Here is a 23,618-nt window from a genome sequence, read left to right as displayed (position 1 = left end):
TAAATGGTACCAAACTTCAGTTACAGAAGAATATTTCAAGCTCTAAGGAACAGGAGAAAATTTTTCTCTGGTTTCTCTGGTTTTTCAAAAATGCACAGCGAAACCTAAAGCTTGAAATTCTGCTGTAGACTAAAGATATCTGATAAAATCTAATTGAATAAAACAGAAGTTGAATACCAACTCTGGAACTTCTTGAATTGCATTAATACAGAAATTCAACAGAATAAAAACAAACATCCTAGAAATTGAAAGTTACAATTACTGGCAGGTTGCAATTACATGAAGGTTATAATTACCAGAAATATCTCTAAACCCATATTGATTTTTTTACAATCACACCTATAAGTCTTCAAAATTATAGCAGAGAACAAAACATTCCACCTAGATGTTAAAAAAAATAACTGTTTACAGGAAGTTAATGATGTTTCTAGTTTTTCACGCATAAAATGTTACAAAATATTTCACACTGAAGAAGAAAAAGAGAAATAAATCAAAGTAGCTCATGATTTATTAGAAAAATAAATTTCAAAACTTGAAATTAGCTTTATTTGCTGAAATCTCTGTTCCTTAAAAAAATGTTGTATTTAAAGCACTAAGCAGCTAAAACCAAGTGTGGCCATAATATTAAATCCATGGAAGGGCAGGGGAAAGAAAACAGAAGAAAATGGGAAAGAATAATAATAATTTTTTTAAAAGCACCACTTCTGTTTTTGAAACCAGAAGATTTGACAGAAAAAACAAAAAATGATAAAAATCCAACCCCCAGAATCTTCATATCTTTTAAGGAATAAGAAGAAACAATAGTAACAAAAAAAAAATCTTCCAAACTTGAAAGAGTATTCCTGAAACCAAATACTGATATTAAAATATCAGCTCAACACAAAAATCAATAAACCCTTACAATCCACTTTAAAGAGTCAGTTCAATATTGCTAAATGATTTTCTACTAATTCATTGCACTAGATCATTGTGGTGAGCAGAATGAAGAAAGAAGCTGCTATCTGGAAGGAAATTCATTACATTGCCATTAGCCTTTCATGTTCTACTACCCAATTTCTACCCTTGTAAACCTCACTGAAACCAGAGAGCAATGAAGCAGAGATACTGGGGAAAAGGCTAATCTGTCCAAACAATTTTTGACAGGAGGACTGAAGCACCCCAAAGAATCTGAGATCACCAGCAGAACTGAACAATCATTCCTTGCATTGATGTCACAGAAATCAGGGGCCTCATCCAGAAGGACAGCACATGGGCTGAGTGAAACAACTGCCCTGGAAATATTATTTTTCACTAGGTCAATAACAGAGTCAACAGGCTGGATTCTGGCATTGCTTGTGTCAGTAAAAATGAAGTAAGAATGATCTACAGCACGATCAGCCACTCTGCTGGAGCGCTGCTAGAGGCCAAGCAGCCTGCTGGGCTTTTCCTTCTGCCATAACAATCCTCATTAAGCAATGCAGGAAGAATGAGAACCCAGATCAGAGCTTTTGACAACAGAATCAGGTGATTATCCCACAACAGGTATGGGTGTAACATGCCAGAGCTCCCTAAAACCTTTCAGAAGAGCATGCTGGACTCAGATCATTCTGTCCAGGAGGTTTATTTTTTACTGCAATGGAGAAGAGGTAAATTGTCAGAAAGCCAAACCAAGAGGCAAGGTACTCAGAAAAACTGTAAGTTTCAATGTTCAGTCTCTGAGAAAACTTAATTTTCTTCTTGCTGCTGCAAAGTGAAAGCCAAAGACCCGATTTAAAAAGTAGTATTTTAGTAATGGTTTCTGTAACTGAGTGGCATCATGTCCTACTTCATGTCTGTGATGCCTATTTTGTTACACCTTATGCAAAGATGAAGTGAAACTATTTAATCACAACCTACTAATTACCTTGTACTTAACTAATTGCCTTGTACTTCTGTTTTGTGTTAATAAGGATATAGTAAGAGACTGAAAACTTCAGAATCCATTTGGTTGGTTTGCCAAGTTTTTGATACAGTTACTGCATCTGAAAGCATTAGTGAGCTGTGGTCAATTTTTACAGAAGGAAAACAAATGGAGCAAGGAAAAGAATGTGCCTATCCATGCTGACTGTACTTCAGATCTGCTTTTACAAGCTTGGCTCTCCTATTTTATTCTGAAAAAAAAAAATGTCTAAAAATAGTGTAGGGAACTACTGGATAAGATTCCAAAAAGCCATGTAGTTTTCATTTAAAATGAAAAAAAAAAATTTCAAAGTTCATATATTGCATATGAAGCACTTTTTAAAAGTTAATAGCTATCAAAGTGAGACGATGCACACTCTTGTAAAACTGGGAATTGAATACAAGCCAGAACATGCCCTTCATTCATTATATCCTGAACTTTGGGATGTAGGAAGTCCCTGAAATGAAGATTTCATGAAATACGAGAAATGTAGTGCTAAAGATGTAACAAAACCACAAGCACAGATCAACTGCCTTCAGCACATTCCTAGTAAAAGATCTGTTTGACCTGAAATTAAAAGAGTGCTCAAGGAGCAAAATGTATTATGATGAAAGACTAATGGAGAGCAGTTCAATATCTGAAAATGTATAGTTAGAAAATATTAGAAATAAGATTTGAGAAACACTCAAGCATTATACATAAGAAATTCTGAGCAAACAAAGCATTATTTGTATTTCAATAGAGTTAAAAGTCTAATATACAACTAACTAGGAGAAAATGAGGCAATTATTAATCTTTCTGTAACAATTTCACTTTGAAGATGGCAATGAATTCAAACAAACATACAATGGGTATGCACAGAATTTTTGTTTTACTTACATATCTTTGTGATCCATCATATTCACACCTCTCAATTTTCCCCAAGCTGCCATCTGAAAAGTAAAGTTTCTCTGCCCTGTGATCAATGGTGAGTCCATTTGGTGTCAGAATATCAGTGCTAATGATAACCTGGGCATTTTTGCCTGAGAGGGTGGATCTCATGATGCTTGGGAGCTGCTCATTCCAGTTAGTCCAAAACATTAAGCTGTATTAAAATCAAAATAACAAACAAAACCATAAGATACATTTTATAATTTAATTCTCTACAAAATGAGCAACAGAGAGAAAAAAACAAAAAACAAATGCCTTCATAAACAACTCTGAATGGCATCTATAAATAATTGTGATAATCAATAGTGAATAAGAAAATGCAACAGCCTATAAATAAGTTATATATATAAATTATAGCAGTTATGTAGTCCCTTAATTTGCATAGGAGCATAATTCTTTTCTCTTACAGATCTGTTGAATCCTGATCTTGTCTCTGTAGTAATTTGTTATTAGAGAGAGATACAAGCTGTGTAATGATAAAAACCTAATTCAGCTAATGTGTATATTAGTAATATTTAACAGTGAAAATTAATCTGCAGCTCCTCCCATGTTAGAGCTCTAATACAGACCTAAGGACTGGTGTGCAGAGAGTTGATCATGGGAAGAAAAGGACCTTAATGTGCTCTACAGGAGGCTCAGTCAGCCCTTGTTGCTATTAGCAATGACAGAAAATGTTATGGACTGGGCTGCTGATGGAATTCTAATCCATGGGCTGACAGAACCTGCCCCTCCTCTTATTGTAACCTCCATCAGAGCTTTGGAGCTTATTGGTGGCACCTCAGTAATTGTATTTTACAATGCAGCATAAACTCTTGACTTGCATTAACAGGACATGAAGTCACACATGGAAATATGAAATATGCTTCACTATTCATGCAGCTTTGTACATTCAGCTAACACAAGTTAAAAATAGAATTTAATATGGCAGAAGTGTTCCCCAAGTTCCCCAAAAGACAGAGACAGTTACAAGAAGCAGAAAAAGCAGATTGCCTTTCTCCTAGAATTAACAGAAAAATATAAAGTACCACAAATATGTATGACACTGAAGAAAAAAATAAAAATCCTCACACTAACACAGTATTTTTGAGAGTGGTGGGAAGGAACTAAGTTAGACTTCTTTACAGGATTTTTTCATTGTTACATACTTCTACACAACACTGATTTCTGTGATAAACACGTTGAACTCTATGTTGCACACGAGAAACTCAGACTTCTTTTTTGTAAGTGATTAAATTAATTTTGGATTTTTTTTTAAACTTTAGCAGTAAGAGTGACAATGCCTTATGAAGGCTGACTTAGAACAGAGGCTAGATGGAGTTAAAGAATAAAGTGGGGACTTATTAAAAGGCCTGAATGGATACACCTTGGGCAGCACAAGAGCCCAGCCAGGGCTATACCCAAGATGAACCAAAATGGTCACAAAAGGCAAAACTGCTCACAGGGTCTCACACTTTTGGAAGTTTTGGTCCATTTGCATATTGGAGTTAATTGTCCAATTACAGCTTTAGCTTATGAAGTGTTGTTTATGATCTTGGGGATGAGATTTGGATCATTTGTCCTTGGTCCCCAGCTAGAGAAGGAATTGTTTTGTCTCCCTACTCTGGGAAGAGAGCTCACCATCCCCCAAAATGAAGCTCAGAACTGCACACTGAAGCAGCACAGAGTCCAAAAAATATAGAAGCTAAAATCTCAGGCACCCATAACACGTCAGAGAAAATGACCACTCAGTAATTTGCGTTTAGCTCACTCTTACGAAAACCAGCTTGATTTTTTTTTTAACATTCCGTGAATATGCAATGATTATTTGACCTGAAGCGTAAGAACACATAAAATATTGAATCTTACTTCTGCAACTTCTTTATAAGAGCAAGACAACAAAAGATATCAAAAATAAAACACGTTAACATTTGCCTCCTAAGCGGAGAAATCTAATTAACCTCCATAGGGTTCAGCTGAAAGAAAGAAGTGTTACTTGACACCAGGCAATGATTAGGGCTTGCAGGAGAGATGCAACACCTACTTTTGGCATTCATCCAGGGCCAGCACGTGGGGATGGTCGTCCTCAGCCATGGTGATGACGGCCTCGCGGTTGAACGCCCCGCGGTGCCGCTGGTCCACGCTGTGCCTGGTGATGGAGGACGTGGTGGAGCTGGTCCAGTACAGAGTGTCCCAAGCTCTGTGGTAAGCCAGGCCCTCCACTGACCCAACATCTGCAAGATACGGTGACAGACAGAGCAAATCAAACTCCTGCCAATGGGTTGGTTTTGTTTTTCCTCAGAGGCGGTCCTGCCGACTCACAGGATTCAGTTATTTCAGCTTATTATTATTTTTTAAATTTCTTCTGCTTATTTTTATTGTAATAAAAATCTTATATTTTTCATAAATTTTAATTAAAACAGAAGCCAAAACCACTGTCAATAACACTTTACTATATCCATTCTAACAAGCATTAAACTGGTATTACCACTACAGTGTCCCCAGATAACACTGCAGAATAACAAACATTTATTCCAAACAATAATTATTTTGTCTCAACTTCAAATATTATTTAAACCAGGTCTTGGCATTTTTTCAACAGTTACTTGTATTATTTAGCACCATCTCTCAATATATTTTGTAGCACTGACACGCTGTACTAATAGGGATCAAAGTACCCTGTTGTTAACAACTGTATTGGCTTTTGCTAAACACCTGAAAATTACTGAAAAAATACCAGCTCTGAAGGTCTCGGCATCAATATATAATTTTAATAAGCCATGACACCACACTCATTCATTCAACACAAAAAACTGTAAGCTAGGGGGAAAAAAGATATTAATAAGCAACTAAAACATATATTTAATGCCCAGAAAAGATAAATTGTATTTAATCCTAATATATAAAAGTGACAGACTGTGAGAAATAGGAATAATTATTTTCTACCCCTATTTGTGAATTACTACAGAAATATGTATGTTGATAACTTCACTTATTATTTTGCTAGAAACAAATATTTTTAGACCAGAAGGTTCATGCAGCTTATTAATGAGCTACAGAAGGCAAAAATCTAGAAATATCATTAGGATTATATCATGTTGGCTATTACAATTTACATTCAGTTTGCTGAGAATATGCAATTCATATATATAGAACAAAAGGTCCCAACTTTTTGACTTGGTTGATCACTTTGAAAGAGCAAACACTGAATCCAAGTTTTGAGGCATGTAAATCAAAACTATGAGGCCAATAATGATGTATCAGTTTTTTGTATTTTTCTTGTTAAGGCATTTGGCCATCTTCTGATGTCACATTTTGTGACATATCTGTGGAGAAGTTACAATGACTCATATTCAAGAAGAATCAACAGAAAAAATAAATGAGATGACACTCCTTAAAGGGAGATGAATATGTGCAAAAAATAGTTTGTCTACTTATGAAACAGAATTTATGAAACAAACCCCATGTACCTTCAGCTCATTTAAAGGTAACTCAAAATATTGCAATATAGTGAAGTTTTTAGAAATCACCAACTGAAATTCAAAGATAATCAGTTCTCTCAAATATCATAAGAGAGATTTCCTTATAATTTATGTGCTGAATCCAAATTCAAAGCTACATACAATTCCCTAAACTAAAACAAATGCTCTTACATATATGATTAATCTACCAGGTTTCCCTGTGTAGAATCACAACTTGGTCTCAATGGTCCTTATGGGTCCCTTCAAACTCAGATATTCTGTGATTCTATTAAAAAAATGACAGAGTTATTGACATTTCCTGACCAATTCTACACTGCAATTGTAAGGAACAAACCATAAAACCATTTATTACTTGTCATTTTTAAGATGACAGAAAAAATAAAAAAATCATTTTCCTGGTGTAACCTCTTGAATTTCTATCCATTTTAACTTTGTTTGCCGTCTGAATCTGTCAAGAAATTTGAGAGCAAACTGATTACAGAACATAGTCCAAAATTTTTCTGTAGCAGACAAAAAATAATGTCACAGCAAGATGTGATCAACTCAAACAGGGATGAAAGTGCTCTTCAATGCCAGATTTGTTGTTTTATGAGTAATTCCTGCACTAAAGAGGGAAACTCAATTTTCCCAGGGGTATCAGAAAGCAAAGTTCCTTCTTCTCACATCATACTGCAGTTCCATGTTTAGGCCTGTGAATGGTGACAGAAGGAGGTTTAATTTCAAGTTATTGTTTATAAAATGGTAATTTCTAAATTTTTAGACAGCAGCTACATGGGAGGTTATGCCATGTACGAAGACAAGCCAACATTTAGCACACAGAGGAAAAATGTTTTAATAAATTATGTCAAATATGCAGTTTTGCAAAAAAACCTTTGCCATACAAATTGTTTCATACATGATTGAAGTAGAAAAACTCAGAGAAAAAAATTGCTGTTACAAAAAAAAAAAAAATCAGAGGAATTCAATTGCTACAAGACAAGAAAAAAAAATTAAAAAGAAAACTAACTGCTGCAAACACACACCAAGTGCATTTTCTTAACTCCACCAAAAGCATTAATTCTGAAGGATTTACACCAGGCACACTCTTTAATTTGCTAATAAACTTTTAGTTTTATCATGTTCTGTACTTATGGAATTGACAACTCAGCCAATATAGAAGTGACTCATTTATAGCGTGAGAAAACTATAAATAAGGTGGTTTTAAAGTGTCAAGGGCAATGATTTAGAGAACAGTACAACTTTTAGATAAATTCTTACAATGGATAACACAAGTAACTTTGTTCTTGCTAGCGTGTGGTGTGAGCTGGATATGCTAGCAGTGTACTTTTTGCTAATTTATATGTTTCTAGATTAAATTTGTTTGGGGTTTTTTTGGGGGGGGGTTTGTTTGTGTTTTTGTTTTGGTTTTCTTCTTTGTTTGTTTAGTTGCTGATGACTCTCCAAATTCCTGCAAATCTTTTTATCAGGGATAAAACAGTGACCAAGGACAGATTTATCCTAGAAAAGGTTCTCTAGACTTTAGGCTGTTCCTTAAAACATTTCAGCAACTTTATATTTCTAAAGATAGGACACTGGAGAATATTCCTAAGCAGTGTAATATCACTACTGATTTGCATAGATATATTTTATATTTACTTATCTCATACTCCTTTAAAGAATATTCTAGAGCAGTTTTTTCCTTAAATTTAATTTATCATTATATACTCAGTAACTGGAAAATACATCAGAAATATGTACTCATCCTCTCTGGTGCTACAGTTGGGGGATTTAGTCCCAAGGTTGAAAATTAGCAATTTGTTTACTCTAAGCTTCATATTTCTGCAGCATCATGTAATATTCTGAATTGGTAAAGCATAAAGAAACTGGAAATGAAAAGAATCCCATTTGTTTCACTGACATATTGAATTAAAACACTGATGGCATTAGATGCCTACAGCACTGATTAAATTTATTCTAGCCATGAAGCAACAGTTTATGATTTTCACATGAATAGCATACTTAAATGAAAAGAACATTAATACAATATGATATTAATATACAAATACTCACATTATTCACCTGCCACTGACGTTCTGAATTAAATCAGTAATGGGGTGTATAACTGATTAAATATCTACACAAGAGAATGTAACAGCCTATGATTTACAAAGGCAATGCCAGAGTGATCACATCATTATGTTGCCAAATGCTATCTATCACTTTTACTGAAGTTAACGAAGATAGATTGCATCCCACAGATGAGATGCAGCCTATAAATATTGCCATGCTGATCTTCAGCTGACTTTCTTGGGGAACAGACAAGCAACAAATCAATAGCTGAAAACTCAGGATATGCTCCCTTATTAATGCAAACAGAAAATAAGAATACTAAAGGACAAAGTTTAAATTATCCAATAATTTGGTTTGGTTATATATGTACACACACACACACACACACACACACTAGTTCTTCATTTCCTAGATTTTTACCTCTTATCTTCTGTTTTAAAGCCATTTAGAAAGTTTCCAGTCAAACTTTTCCAGTTGCACCACTTAATTACCTTGTTCCTTTAATTTCCTATTTCAACCAACTCCTTTTCTTTAACAATGATGTAAAGCAAGAACAACTGTCAACATCATCATCTTTTTAACACTGAAAAGCCATCCAAGTAATAAAATTGAGCATAAACAGCACTTTGCTATCAGAGCATTGGCAATGGTTTAACGATCAGTATTCATTTTCTGGCTCAGTTTTGCAATTTCCCTTTCAGGACCCAGCCTGTGGATGGTTCCAGCAGGCTGGTCACAGGAGGGGGCCGTGGTTTCTGTCACTCTGTTTGTGTTGGATTATGGTGACAGGTAACAGGTGGTCACCGTTTTATCTGGGCTGAAAGCAAAGCCTCACGAGCAGCAAGGCACCTGAAGGAAAGTGTTTATTTTCACATCTCTCACTGACTGCACAATCAGAACTTCACGTAATTCCCATCCTCACTTTGCTCCTTGAGTACCAGAAAGCCTTTTGCCAAACAATAGTTCTAAGACAGAACTAATTTTATAATAAACTACAATAACCAGTTATGACATCATTCTATTTAGCCTGAGAATATAATTTAGTTTCAGAGCAGATGTAAAGTCTGCTAAAATGATACCAAAAATGAGCAAATATCTGTACCATTTTTCTCTATCTTGAAAAAATAAACCCATGCTATAAGCTATCCCACATTAAATATTTTTAAATGCAATAAGATGGCAGGAACAAAGGCTTCGGGTTGGTCAAGGTCAAAGGTAGTTAAATAAAGTTAGAGACACTACAAATATTTCCATGGATGCAACCTCGCTACTCAAACTTCCTGAGACAATATTGGAAGGAATGAACATTTGTTGGGAATGATATAAAGAAATATAAGACCATTCTAAAAGCAGAAAAATCCCTCAATCCTTTTAGTTGCTTTTTGTTTGGTTATTTGTTTGGGGTTTTTTTTGTGGAAAGTGTAATACTGAAATCTCATATCTAGCAAAACATTTGGTGTCTGCCAAAACCATCAACAGCTTTTTGACAAAATCTAAACCTACCTCCAATTATTTCTTTCCAGACAATGGATGTAGTCCTTCTCCAAATGTTCCCTGTTTTTTTACCAAGGAAAATCACAAAAGAGATGCAAACCTGCAGTACTCTGTGCTTCGTTATCTGAGATATAACTTACTCCTTTAATAAATTCAGGGATTGTCTTAGGGTCAGCAGGAATAATGTAGCAAAGGACTACAAAAACTTAAGAAAATGCAGGGAACTAAACAATTCAGGAAGCCAATAGTATTTTGTGTAACTGGAATCCTCCAAGGACGTTTCAACAAATCATTACTAGTTAGCAAGTGTTATGATATCATAACTTCAGTGTAGTTAAACATATCCATATAAAAGAAGTTTTACAAGCAGAAAGAGATCTGGAATGGAAAGCTAACACATAAAGATGGAAGTGTTTTACTAGATTATTAAAAATCTCTACAATTTTCATGGAAGAAATGTTTTCCTAATTACAGGAGCTCTCATTATCTTTTTATGCATTACTTGTGCACTCTAAAAAAACCCCAAAATCTTCACCCTTACCACCTTCAGAACAATATCACAACAATCCTAATAAGCTTTCTAATAAATGTGTATAATCACACACTTTTATTGCTGCTGCTGAAAAAGAGCTATTTGAGGCATTAATGACAGAATAGCCTAGTAAAGCCTCATGATCTAATAATATTTGCTAGATCACATTACCCTTTAGAAAAAACCCAATTAAATTAAAAGGATGGTCTTCTGCAACTTTTTCCTGAAAATCCACCAAACACAGTTTTACATTTTATGCAACTAAATCACATCTGCTGATGGATAAAAATAGCAAATGTGTACATCAATATAAATTTAAGGGCAACGTTTAGAGTTGAATAAGTCACAAACATTGTTTATTCTTCATGAACCATCTCAAGTGCAATGGGCAGGAACACCTTTTCTCAGTAATGAGGCTGGGAATGCTCAGGACACACCAAACTAAATGTTCACTGGGAGTCAGCTCCCATCATGAATATATTTCAGAGCTTCACACCAAGAACACCTGACGCATGAAAAGCGCACATTTCTAAAATAAAATTTTAAAAAGATTAGTATAAAATTAGTAAACTTCATCTATAACAGCAACTCATAGATCTTACCCACTGATCTTAGTCTAGTGGAAGATATCCCTGCCCTGGCAGAGTCTTAGAACAAGATGGTCTTAAAGGTCCCTTCCAACAAAAACACTCAGTTATTGTCTGATTCTGTAATATGCAACAACATACATAAAAAAATTACATTGACAAACCAGACACTTTGTTTTCCCCTAACAATCTTGGCATTGAAATGATAAATATTATGTTTTACTATTTAAATATCCTAGACTTAACAACAGCCTCGCACTTTCACTCCTTTAAAAAGTGAAAAATCACTGGACCTCTATTCCAACACACACAGTTATCATGAATCCCATTCATTTATGACATGAAAAATGGCAATATTCAAGTATTTATTTTTAACAGATTAAAAAGTTCTTTCCTGGAGAAGAAAGCTCCAAAACTAAAGGGATCTCATACAATGTACAAAATGTAATGCTCTTTAAGAGAAATGGGAACATAAATGCCTTTTTGACAGTTAAATTGGACCCATTTAGTTGGGAAGAATAGCAGCACACACTGGAACATCTTTAAAAGATTCAGACTGTAAAAAGCCTTAAAATACATCACAGGATCTGACACTTACGTTAGCAGTGAAAAGATTTTTGCATTCCTTGGGCATGAGCACCTCAGGTTCAAAACAGGAGCGTTTTTTTCACAAAACATTTCATTTTTGTGCCCAGAATGACACTACACTGGCAAAATGTCTCAGTGCCATTGTTTACACAGGCAGAAGAAAAAAATGCCCATGAGTGTATCTCATCCTAATACTTTTCACTCTTTCTCATTTGATCTTTTTGGTTTGTTTTTCCTTGCCTCCACCTTTTTTCTGTAATTTTTAACTTGTTCATTGGTCTTCTGTCTACTGTTGTACCAGTGTATAAACCTATTGGAACACTGCACAGCTTTTCCAGATACACTGACAGGTTTTGATTAGTGAATATATTACTTCAAACTTTTCCCTATGATAAATAAATAAATAAATAAATAAATAAAAAAATAAATAAAACCAATAATGAACTAGAAACTGAAACTTTGCCTTCTAAGAAGGCTGCTTGGTATAAACATAATCTTTGTAACAACTTAGATCAGCCAAAAGATCATTTGTCAGAAATCATATGCAAGAACAAGGTTCTTGTTTCTAAAAAGTGGGACTAAGAAAGAGTAACCTGATAAAGTTACTTAGGAAAAAAAAAAAAAAAACCAACAAAAAACTACAACAACAACAGAAAAAAACCCCTACATTGCACCAACAATAAAAGTGTTAGGGCATGGCACTGTGCACATCCTGGACTGGTTTATTGTTGTTGTTGGCATTGTTTCTTCTGGCTGGAGACAGGACCCTGCCAGGTACAGGAATCTTGGCGAGTTTGGGATCTGTTTTTAGTGAACCAGAACAAGTAAGATGAAGTTGTTTATACGCCGTAAATCTACTTTCCCTGAGCCGAAAACGTGTTATCTAATGGGTTGTTTATGAGTTGCAAATCTGTTCAGTGAGGTGAAAATTTGTCAGATAATGGCTTGTTTATGAATTCTAAATCAATATTCAGTGAGTCGGAACTATGTTAGATAATAGCTTGTGTATGGGTTGTAAATCTGTTTTCAGTGAACTGGAAACATGTTAGATAATGGGTTGTTTCTGGGTAGTAAATCTGTTCTCAGTGAGCTAAAAACATGTTAGATAATGGGTTGCTCGTGAGTTGTAAATCTGTTTTTAGTGAGCTGGAAACCTGTTTTACAAAGAGCTCTATGAGTCTTAAGTGTTTTTAGTGTGCAGAAAAGTTCACGGATCTATTAGATTTGAGTGGCACATTTCAGGGAGGGAGAGATCATCCATCTGAAAATAGATCCTTTATGAGGAGATTTACATTCAGGGAATAAAAATCTGGGACACCAGTGTCTTGGATGTATCATACCCTATTTTCTCTATTAAAGTCAATTACTGAGTAAAGGTTTTCACGATTTGTAGACTTCAATTTAATGAAGCAGAAAAAGAGTGTAGAACTGATATAGTCACACTAGTATTTCCAATATGGTTTTGAATCTCTTCTTGATAAAGGAAAACTTCCTACGGATGCATTCTAATAATTTTCGAGGAAAAATAGCAAAAATCAATAACAAATATGTAATTTTTCAGTACTTAAATGAAACATTATTGCTAAAATCTCTCTGCAGGATTCCATTTAATAATTTCTAGATCACAGATTCTTAATGTAGAAATAGGAAAACTTTAGAATTTTTCATCTTCCAGTGGATGGAATTTCTGGTGTCAACCAATCTTACCACTGTTTTTCTCCTTATAAGTGGAGGTTGAATAAATACCTCCACTATATCAAGCAGCTTCATGAATTCTCTGCTGTTTACAGTGAGAGAAAAATCACATGCAGACTGTGGGATGGAAGGCTACAAAAATACCAGCTGAAAAAGAATGACTCAACACAAACTGAAGGGGTTTAAAACACATGAAAGAGAGCAACAAACATATTAATGTATGTTATGTCCCTTCTCACTTACAAAGGAAGCATTTCTACACAAGTATTTCTACAAAATTCCATAGCTCACATGTACATCCCAAGCATGTACAGTGAATGCTTTTACAAGGATACAAAATTTCATCTGACATTCAATTATTCAGAGTGCTGACTCTGCTAATGAAAAATGAAATCTGGCATATTAAGCTACAAGTAGAAACACTTCCTTGCAATTTCTTAAAACTATAATTCCCAGCTATGCTTTATGGAATGTCTTTAGCTCTTGTAGAGCAACCTATTATGAACTAATGAGGAATACTTTATTGTTCTTTTAAAAACCAATTTCTATCTGCATTAGTGCTTCACCAGTATTTATTTCTCCTCTTTGTCTGTTTTAAATGCTGAAAATTCCAGTGACTTTTCATATAATACTCTTAATCTCTTCTTATAAAACAAGAGTTAAAACTGTGCTTCTATGTCATCACTGCACGTTTCAGTCTCGTGTGCAGCTAAGCTCAGCTCTGAATCCCTGGGTGCTTTTCTGGGAGTAGTGGGAACACCCTGACAACATTGCTTAGTTTATCTTCAACATATCTCAATACAAATGTCATAAATTCCTCTAAGACATCCACACACAGGAAATCAATAGGAAAAAAGCTCAACACCTTGTATCATATAAAATCACAGACCGGTTCGTCCACATCTTAAGGAATAAATGCTACATTGAACAGACATTTTAGAAAACTATTACTGAAATTGCAGCCTTCAAATAAACCAGAAAGTATTGAAAAAGGAAAAGAGAACAAACAAATTAAGTATCTGCATCTGATAAGTGACTACTGATGAGTGTGGTTTGTTGCATATTTTAGGAAAAACTGAATAGAACAGAAATTAAAGATACCAGAAGTTTTTACAATTAACACTTTAGTCATACAGACTTATAGGTGTTTAGCATTAAGGATGCATTCCTTATGCATTCACATTCAGATTTTTCCTCAAATTCAGATTTTCCCATGACAAACCTGGTACCTTCCATACACCTCATATTACAGTTGTGTCAGATGTGGTTGATAATTTATTGCCAGGTATTGAGATTTTATTGAGACCTCAGATGTAAAATATGGTTTGTCTAATCCTGAAGACTTTGATGATGATGCTGGTAGAAATTTCTTGATGATAGTGCAAAGCATGAAGTTTCAAAGGCTAGAAAGTCTAGGTTGGAATTTGCCTCTGATTATCAATGAGCACAAACCTCTTTCTTGGGCTTCACTTCAAGAAGGGTGACTCAAATGAACATGCTGACCAAGGTCTTAATATTTTATACTGGGAAATGGCTACACCAGAGACTTCACCCTCACTAAGCAGAAAGATAAACAACCAAATATTTTCATTTCCAGGCAATGCACAGTGAGGTTTTGTTTCAACAGTCAAGCTCCTAAAGTCCCAGTAATATAAATTAAGCATTGCCATCATCATTTCTGTTTTCAAGTAATATGCATCACACCTCATAAACCCATTTTAAACCAAATTATTTTGAAGGGGCTAATGTTTAAATGTATCATACAGGGGTAAACTGTAAGAATGAATTATGGTAACATTTCATTGACTTTTTTACTCTATAAAGCCAAGTGATCACCAACTTTTCACTCAAATTTTATTGAAATAAAACAGGCATTTTGGGAAATACGTTGTGGTTTATTTGTACTTACTTTCAATTAGCACTTCTCTGCCCGCCCAGTTGTCTTTAATAACTTGGATGTTTCCATAGTGGGCATCACTGAAAAAGATACGATTGGTGCCCCTTCCCTTCAGGCTGTAGTCGAAGGCCAGCGCTATCACATTTTTGAAGTACTCTGGGTTTTCGTAGGGCCTCACTGGAGAATTCAGGTTGGCCTCATCTGTCAGGTGGATGCTTTTTAATATTGTCCTTCCTGAGTAGAGCAGGTAGCCCTCGTGCCTGAGGCAGCTGATCCCATCCTCTGCCAGGTACCCGTGAGCGCAGGCGCAAGTTCTGCGCGCGTTGCCGCGGTACAGGCAGAGCTGGTGGCATCCGCCGTTGTTCTTGGCACAGACGTTGGTACCTGGGAAAAAGCATCATAAATCCTGTCTTTTATAAATCAAAATATACTTAGTTAACTTAAGCAGAAATGATTTTTTTATGTGTTCTGGGAATTCTCCTCTTAAAAATTATTTGGGCTATCTTCACAAAGAAAACAAAAGACCAGAAGAGCAAATAATGCAACTTTAACCACACCGAAAGATAATATTAAAGAATACAATCAATGAGCAAATACAATTAATGTCCTTTTCAATTCACAATGGCACATATTTTATGAATAGAAAAAGATAAAATGGGTTATTCCTCCAAAACCAGCTGAAGACTTAGAAAATGTTTCAAGTCCTTTGAGCTTTAATTTTGTTTTTAAAACACCTGTTACTGTCAGAAAGTTAAATTTAGCTACAATCAGAATACAGTACTGCTTTAAGGTATTTTCTACCAAGTTAAATATGCACATATTGACTGGTAAAAAACTGTGTGAATCCAGTTCCCTGTTTTTAATGAAGACATTTCCCAACAATTTGTTCTAATTTAATTCAAAACCTGACTTCAAAAACCTACTCCCCAACAATTGCACACCATTAAGGAATCACTGTCAAATTAGTAACTACAATTGTAACAAGTTATATTTAAAATAACTGTAATCATCAATAATTGGGAGCTATTTGTCTTTTTTATTTTGTACTATCTATGAATTACTATTATAGCTAGTTGAGATAATTCAGCTTCTGTTTCTGACAGCCCTTTCCACCTAGCAACTCAGCTTTTTTAGTATAGCAATTTTCCCATTTCTGAAGATTTTCCACATAATGAAGGTGAATAAAACATTTTAATAGAATGTTTTGAGGTACAAAACTGTAATTGATGGGAAGATGTAGTGTCTGAAAGTACTGTTGATTGAATTCTTTAACTGATACAATTCAAGCTGAAAATCCTTTTAAGAAAAAAATCATGGCAAATGAGAGTAACTTGCTCTTCAAAGAAGAAATATTTAATTTTGTTCTCCTAGGAAAAATTCCATGATCTAGTCCTCTGGAGTTATGTAAAACATGTGAAGATTCAGGTATAGACACTTTTACATTCCATTTGCTTAAAAGATACTTTAAAAGATTTATTAGGCTAGAAAAGTTAATATCTGTTTGGAAGGATGAGAGGTCGAAAAGAAAAAAATAAAATATATGAAAGAGATCCTCAAGCTTCTAAAGTCTCTTGGAAAACTTCAATGCTTCCATGGTTCACCAGCTGTAAACATCTTTAAAAATGGCCAGTTCTGAAGCCAGGGAAGTCAGGGCATGTCCTGGCACACCTGTAAAATTGCACTGAAGGATGGGAATCTTTGCAGGATGGATTCATCAGAAAGGTAAAAGAGGTGTTTGGAAAAAATCATCACTCACAATCAGCACAGCTCATTGGGGTGTTGAGTTTTTTTGGGTTTGTTTTTTTGTTGTTGTTTTTTGGGGTTTTTTTTGGGTTTTTTTGTTTTGTTTTGTTTGGGGGGTTGTTTAAATAACAAAAGTCAAGACACTATTTAATTACATTTTTTTTTTAAAGTCTTAACTATTTCTAGTTCAATAAACTTAAAAAGAAAAATATATATATTTAATAGTGTGAGAGAGAAAAACATTCCAAAAATATTTTTCACCTGTTTTTTCCCTTTTGTCCTTCTGGCTCACTGACATCCCCTCCCAATGACATTAACCATTTGTACCCTAGTAAAATTTGAAAAATGTATTAAAAAATCATTCAGGTATGTTTTTCAAACTAACATCAGTAGACTTTTAGTCTCAGTACCATTTCTCCTGTTCCTTATGTGATCAAGTCTCTAAATCCATCAATAAAAACTACACATAAAGAAGCATTGTTTTATCCCACTGTTCTACTTTCCTAATTCCATAAAATAAAGCCCTTCCAAGCCAGCAGACATTAACAATTTCTAGCCTAGTTAAAAGAAATGGATAGTGGTGTGAATTTATTTTTATCCACAAAATATAATGCTCTGAAATTGCATGCAGAAATCCATAGTAAAATTATTATGCATATATGTTCACAAATTATTTTTTCTCCAAAATATTTAAATTTTTTTAAAGTGTTTTATTAATTCGTAAATATGTTTCCTTTCAAAATGCAGATTTATTTAACATGTCATATATAATGCAATTATTTGGACAGATTTAAGCAGAAGACACAGAATCTTTGGATATATAATGCTGTGATTAAAGCAAATTTTGAGTGCTACTAACACTATAAATATGTTTGTATTAAAAACTTATATATAATGGTGTTAGTATTTTTTGTTAGCACTTTTTTTTTTCCTCTCTTTTGAGTATATTTCTAGAAATTTTTGTCTGGATTACCCAGTAGCAGTTTTTTCTGAGGAAATCATCATATTTTTTGGTAGATATCTAACAAATTTTTCTCATAAAACAAGTTTTTCAAGGTCTTGTCAAAACCAGAATTTTAGAAGTAAAAAGATGATTAAATATCAAGATTATTCTTAGTCAGGTAGTGGAGAATAAAGTTTAACCATCAGTACCATAAATCACAGAGAGTCTATAATAACTTTTGTCTCTTGAGTTTGCCAAACTAATTGAATATAAAGGAAATGTGATTATTTACAAGGTCTCTTTCCACAGAAGGAGGAAAAAAAAAAGAAAAAAAAAGAGACTCAAAACAAGTAATGTCAGTAAATAAATATTGAGACACAGAGGATGGGAATTTTTAAAAAAATCTGATTTGCTTTTCAATAGAAATCTGAATCTCCTGAAATTACTGCTTTGTAAAGCACAGATCAACGTCTCCCAATCCTAAGACTGTTTTAAGAACAACAAAACAAAAACCATCAAACCTGGAATGATAGGAAGTGTTTTGGTTTTAGGTTTTCTTTTTGAAACACTCTGAAGAATTTTAGTAGGATTTGTACTATATGCTTTCTTTAGTACATTAATTTTAGTTAAAAAAAAAATACTTCAAGACTAAAAAAGTGGTGATAAAATAATTAATGACAATTTTTGGTATGCTTTAATATACAGAAAGAGTAGCAGGTGATATTAAAACAATCAATAGCATCCTTAAGAACAGCCAACCTTTCTCTCGTGCTCTATTAAAGACTTTCACTTCCTTCAGGTTTATCCCAAGGCCAGTCCTCATGGTCACAGCATCCGTGGCCTCATTCTTGTGGCCTCTTCTAATAGAGCCATTTGCATGTGCTCTGCCAAAAAAGTTGAAGATGTCTCATCAACAATCCTCAACTAATTCAACACCGAACAAATGACTGAGGAGCAGTGCAGAGTTCACTTAACAGGAGGTGGAGAAGCCTGCTCTCATCTACGGCACCGAGGCACTTTTCATCTTTCAGAACTCCCTCTCCTTGGAAACTGCGCGGGATTCCGCGATCCCGCCTGCGACCTTGCTAAGGAGCGGCTAATCCTACAAAGGTGAGGCACCTGGCACCGAAACAGCGTTTGGAGGTTTAAAATACTTATGAAAAATAAATTACCTGTCAGACCAGTAGATGTAAGCTCCGAACACAGCAACTGAAAACATATCCACATTGCTCCCTGACAGCACAATCTCCCGACTGCCTCCACTCTCAAGGTCAATTCTTTCTATCTTGTCGGTACGAGCATCACACCAATACAATTTATTTTCCTAAAGATTAATTTCAAAGGAAACGTCAACAGGCTTGTCCAAGTACTTAATTAAGAGTTATTAAGATTACATCAAGGTGGAACACCAGCTGGCTTTAATGAAACATAACAAATACTGCAGGTTTTAAGGTATGCTGGAAGACAGAGGAACCCACCTCGTAATCGATGGAAATCCCGTTAGGCCATGCAATCCCCAGGCTCACAAGGACAACCTTCTCAGAGCCATCCAAGTGTGCTCTGCCTATGCAAGGGCTCTGTCCCCACTCTGTCCAAAATAAATACCTAGAATGTTGTAGAAATCAGCAATTAAAATTGCAATCAAAATGCACTATTACCATTAAATGGATATCAAAAAATACCATATGGTGCTGACGTCTCTAAATAATCTTAAGAAGTTAAATGGATCATAATACTTGTTTATTGGACGGTTTGTTAAGATATTGTTTTCAAATTACATATACGAAGGATTTCTTAAAACTGTATTCCATGAGTCCATATGCAATCCTATTCCTTAAAGAATTCAGCTTTGTGCTTGGAAAAAAAATAAAAGAAAGTTAAAAAAATTAAAATAAATTCTGGACCAGAGGCTCTTACATCTAATCACTAACAAATGCTGGGATATACAAGGGATACCTAATTCAAAAATGTTTTAGATATGAAATAATGAGAAATACTGTGGGAAATGGTAGAGAAGCAAGACCTTATTTGAGAAGAAAATATTTTTCAAATTCTGCCAAATGCTTCATGGGAGCAATCTGAATCGTATCGAATCTCATGTTCCTGGATACTCACTGCCACATTTGCATCATTAATTTGGGACAAGGTGCTTTGTCAAGCTTCAACCTTGATAAACTCCTCTGTCTGTTGCTGAAGCCAAAAATCTACACAGAGCACTTCCTTTATGAACAGTAACCTTAAAGACTACAAAATCTTCTGGGCACTACTCAACAGTTCTCCCCTGTGTCTGGTGACATCATTACACCAGTCTGCGTTTAAGCAGCTGTATTTGACTAGATGACTACAGATATGTGAAATAATGAGGGATAATAATGTGATAAGGGTGAAAAAAATATGAATCCTATAATTTGCTCATCAAGTTCAGCTTCTGAAACAACCCACTTTGGTGCTCATTGTTGAGCTTTCTGGCTCCAGGAAAAATGAATCTGTTCTCATAGTTCTTGATATAACGAATGATACCATTTATACTAATGAAAAAACTCATGCAGACTAGGAAAAAGAACAGCAATGTGGACTAAAGTAAAAATATGCTGAGGAATGCCAAAATAGGCAGCATTAATCAGCTGAATTTTGACAATCACCACATAAGTTTAATGCAATTTTAACCAGATCATTAACAGCACTGCTAAATAACTGAAATTGTTTTCAGGCATCTGGTCAGAGGTCAGAGATTTATTTGAGACTTTCTAAATAGATATGAACTAAATGTTGACCACAGGAAAGCAGACATTTATATACTCAAATACTCCTTAAACCAACCCATAATTATCCAGTTAAATGAATCTAAAATTCTCCAAAGAAAATCATAACCAGCTGCCAAAAAATATTATATGTATAAATATACCTGAAGAGGGACAAAGACATCCTTTTGTAGGGCTACACATTCCTCACTTTCTCCTCAGTGACAATAAATAATGTCACCAACCAGCTGAACGCTGCCTGCTTCCCATCTTGGCATAAATGGCAGATTCAACGAGCTCTAATAACTGCTATTTTCTTCTCTATTCTTACAGCTGTCAACTCCAGCTTCCAGACAAATGCAGAATGCGAAGTCAGGGCAAGGGGAGGGAAGAACACCTTTGAAAGTTTTACCTCAAAAAGAGGAAGAGATTTAAAAATAATGCAAAGGGCAAAAAGGCCTTAATCTTGGCACAGAAGGCAGCCCTGTGCTTCCCCAGCAAAATGCTGCTGTGCTTCTCCTGGAGGAGCTGAGTAGAGACATCTCAAGTTATCACAATATTATAAAAGAAATGAAGATATTCTTCTTTTGTAGAAGATACACCGTTCTACCAGACATGTAAAACAGTAGTCTGTGGTCCTCTAATTCTCCTTAAGTATCCTAAACAACCCCCATGCCACGGCCAGGAACACTTTCCACTAGGCCAGGTTACTCAGAGCCCTGTCCAGCCTGGCCTGGAAGAACTCCAGGGATGGGGATTCCACAAGGAGTTCTGGAGGTGGAAGGGGATGGTACAGTCCCTATTTCTGTCAATTCTGCAGGGTAGTCCCTGCCCTCAAAAATCAGCTGGGTGAGTACAGATGTCACTTTTGCCAGCTGTTACTCTCCCATCCACAACATTCATCTCTAGTGACTTTCAGCTATTCTGGCAACTCCCTGGGATGTCACATGATCCTGGAGTTTATAACTACCAAGGATTACCCTGCTCTGGGATTTCATCATGAAATCCTTCATCAGCTGGCGTGGCTTCCTTGGATTTGCTGGGCACTTCAGACTGAAGCAAGCAACGCCTAACCTTCCGGTGGAACGGTTTCCTTAGAAAACCAAAACCATTTTGCAGAGAACTTCCAGAATGTTATGACTACAGAGAGCAAGGCAAAAGCTCTGTGTAGGTTAGGAATAACATGTTACCCTTTCTCTGGGTGTACCGCGATAGAGCGTGGCTGGTCCAGCCCTTGGGAGATCACCACGTAGCGGAAGGAGCCGTTCAGCCGCGCCACCTCGATCAGGTTGAAGCCGTGGTCTGTCCAGTAGATGTTACCTGGAAAAAATACCCTGGAGTCACTGCTTGAAGGAAAGGCTACTTGAAGAAAAGGCTACTTGAAAACTGCTGTATAAATCTCGGGACTCTAGCTGCTCAGAGTCACCCAAGATAAGTTAGAAAGTCTCTTTTACCAGCCCGGCGGTCAAAGAAGGAGTCAGAGCTCTTCATTTCTCGCTCTCAAGGTTGCTTATTGTATCTTATCTATAAAATTCTTTCTCCTGTCCAGCCAAGGTCTGCTCAGCAGGACAGCCAGAGGCCCTCTGCCTACCCCCAGGGCAGTGTTATCTTTTTATACTAAAAACCACGTGTACAATATTTACAATCACTTCCCAATACCCATCACCTGTGTTGGACAGTGAGCTTCTACTCTAAACCAATCCAAAAGTGCCACCATCACAGCAGAAGATGGACACAAAGAAGAAGAAGGAGAAAGGCTGGACATGCCCAGATTCCTCCATCTTGCCCCCTGAACCCCCATTCTAAAAACCCCCAAAAAATCTATTTTTCACCCTGTGAAAAACTAATTATTATTCTACTTATACTTTTGTGGCTTGCAGATTCTCATATAAGGTTGGTAACTTGCTCCATGGGTCATAATCAAAACCACAGACATCTTGGACTCTGTGCCAAGGTCTCTGAGCCCCCTGGCAGGGGTCCTGACAATCCAGAACAGCCAGAGGGATGTCCTGAATTCCAACACTTAAGCAGACTACTCCTGCTTAAGTCAGAACCAGAAACTAACTGCTATATTTTCATTTGCATAGGCATTATGTTTGTAATTTATAGTATTAGCCAGCCTTTTTATAGCATAAACTTGAAACTGTTAATCTAGGAAGTACCACCCTATACATAAATATATAATTTTAAATATTATAAAAAGTAATTTCCAGACATTTACAGTACTAGAAATTAGAGCTGAAAGGAATCAAAGTTATTTAACCTTGGGCTGAAGAGGCAAGGCTGTACTCTCAGAAATGATGACATGTGTTGCAGTAAGGTAGAAAAATCATAGAGAAAGGCTTCATAAAATGAAGCCTGCTCTCCTGGAATCAGTGGCTGGCCTTGTGAAAGCTAGCATTTTGCAAGTTTCCATGTGAAGGCAATCCTTTTGCGAGCAATTCATTAGTATAACAATTTCTGGGTAAAAAACATCTTGCACCTGTATAAACTGTTTTTGCACCCTTAGAAAAATGAAAACTACCTTTCACAAACAACTTCCATGCACATATGGAAGAGAGTTTGAGTGACCAATCAACACAGAATAGCAACTTTTTACTTAGCAAGAAAAGTAATTGGCAAGAAAACTACTAACCAATTGGAGTCCAGCACGAGGTCTGTAAAACTGTATAAAAAGGAGTTGTGTGAATAAAGGAGAGGCCTTTTCCCACCATGAAGAAAAGGGAGTCCTGTGTGATTTATTCCCCATGCAGACACACCCTGGAGCAGGCTCAGACCTACCTGCTATCCAGTCCACTGCAATGCCTTCCACTCTGCCCAGACCATTTGTGACAATGTCTTCTTTCCAGGTTTGGTCTCGCTTAGCCCTGCTGATCTTGTTGAAACCCATGTCTGTCCAATAGATTGTGTCGTTTCCTATAAAGCACATGCCAATGATTCTCATTTTAATTCACTTTCTCCAGTCCTAGTAGCTGCATTAGCAACTGTAAATATTGCCACTTGTAGCTTTAACATGTATTAAGTATCAAAATTACCAGCTTTA

General features: G+C 35.7%; 1 protein-coding gene across 1 annotated transcript in view; it reads right to left on the bottom strand.

Annotated features, from left to right (window-relative positions):
* LRP1B (LDL receptor related protein 1B) overlaps positions 1-23,618 on the bottom strand; it is a gene marked incomplete at both ends in the record, with an annotated part of 618,484 nt that overhangs the window by 119,335 nt on the left and 475,531 nt on the right. Inside the window, 8 exons of the mRNA XM_084209463.1 lie at positions 2,798-3,002; positions 4,869-5,058; positions 15,161-15,532; positions 18,594-18,718; positions 19,007-19,158; positions 19,313-19,439; positions 21,766-21,895; positions 23,357-23,491. Of these exons, the coding sequence (XP_084065589.1) occupies positions 2,798-3,002; positions 4,869-5,058; positions 15,161-15,532; positions 18,594-18,718; positions 19,007-19,158; positions 19,313-19,439; positions 21,766-21,895; positions 23,357-23,491 (1,436 nt within the window). The remainder of the gene's footprint in view (positions 1-2,797; positions 3,003-4,868; positions 5,059-15,160; positions 15,533-18,593; positions 18,719-19,006; positions 19,159-19,312; positions 19,440-21,765; positions 21,896-23,356; positions 23,492-23,618) is intronic.

The sequence above is a fragment of the Fringilla coelebs genome (assembly GCF_963513975.1).
Source record: "Fringilla coelebs genome assembly, chromosome: 7".
NCBI lineage: Eukaryota > Metazoa > Chordata > Aves > Passeriformes > Fringillidae > Fringilla > Fringilla coelebs.
The sequence above is the reverse complement of the archived record's forward strand: the minus strand, read 5'-3'. Positions and strand labels throughout refer to the sequence as shown.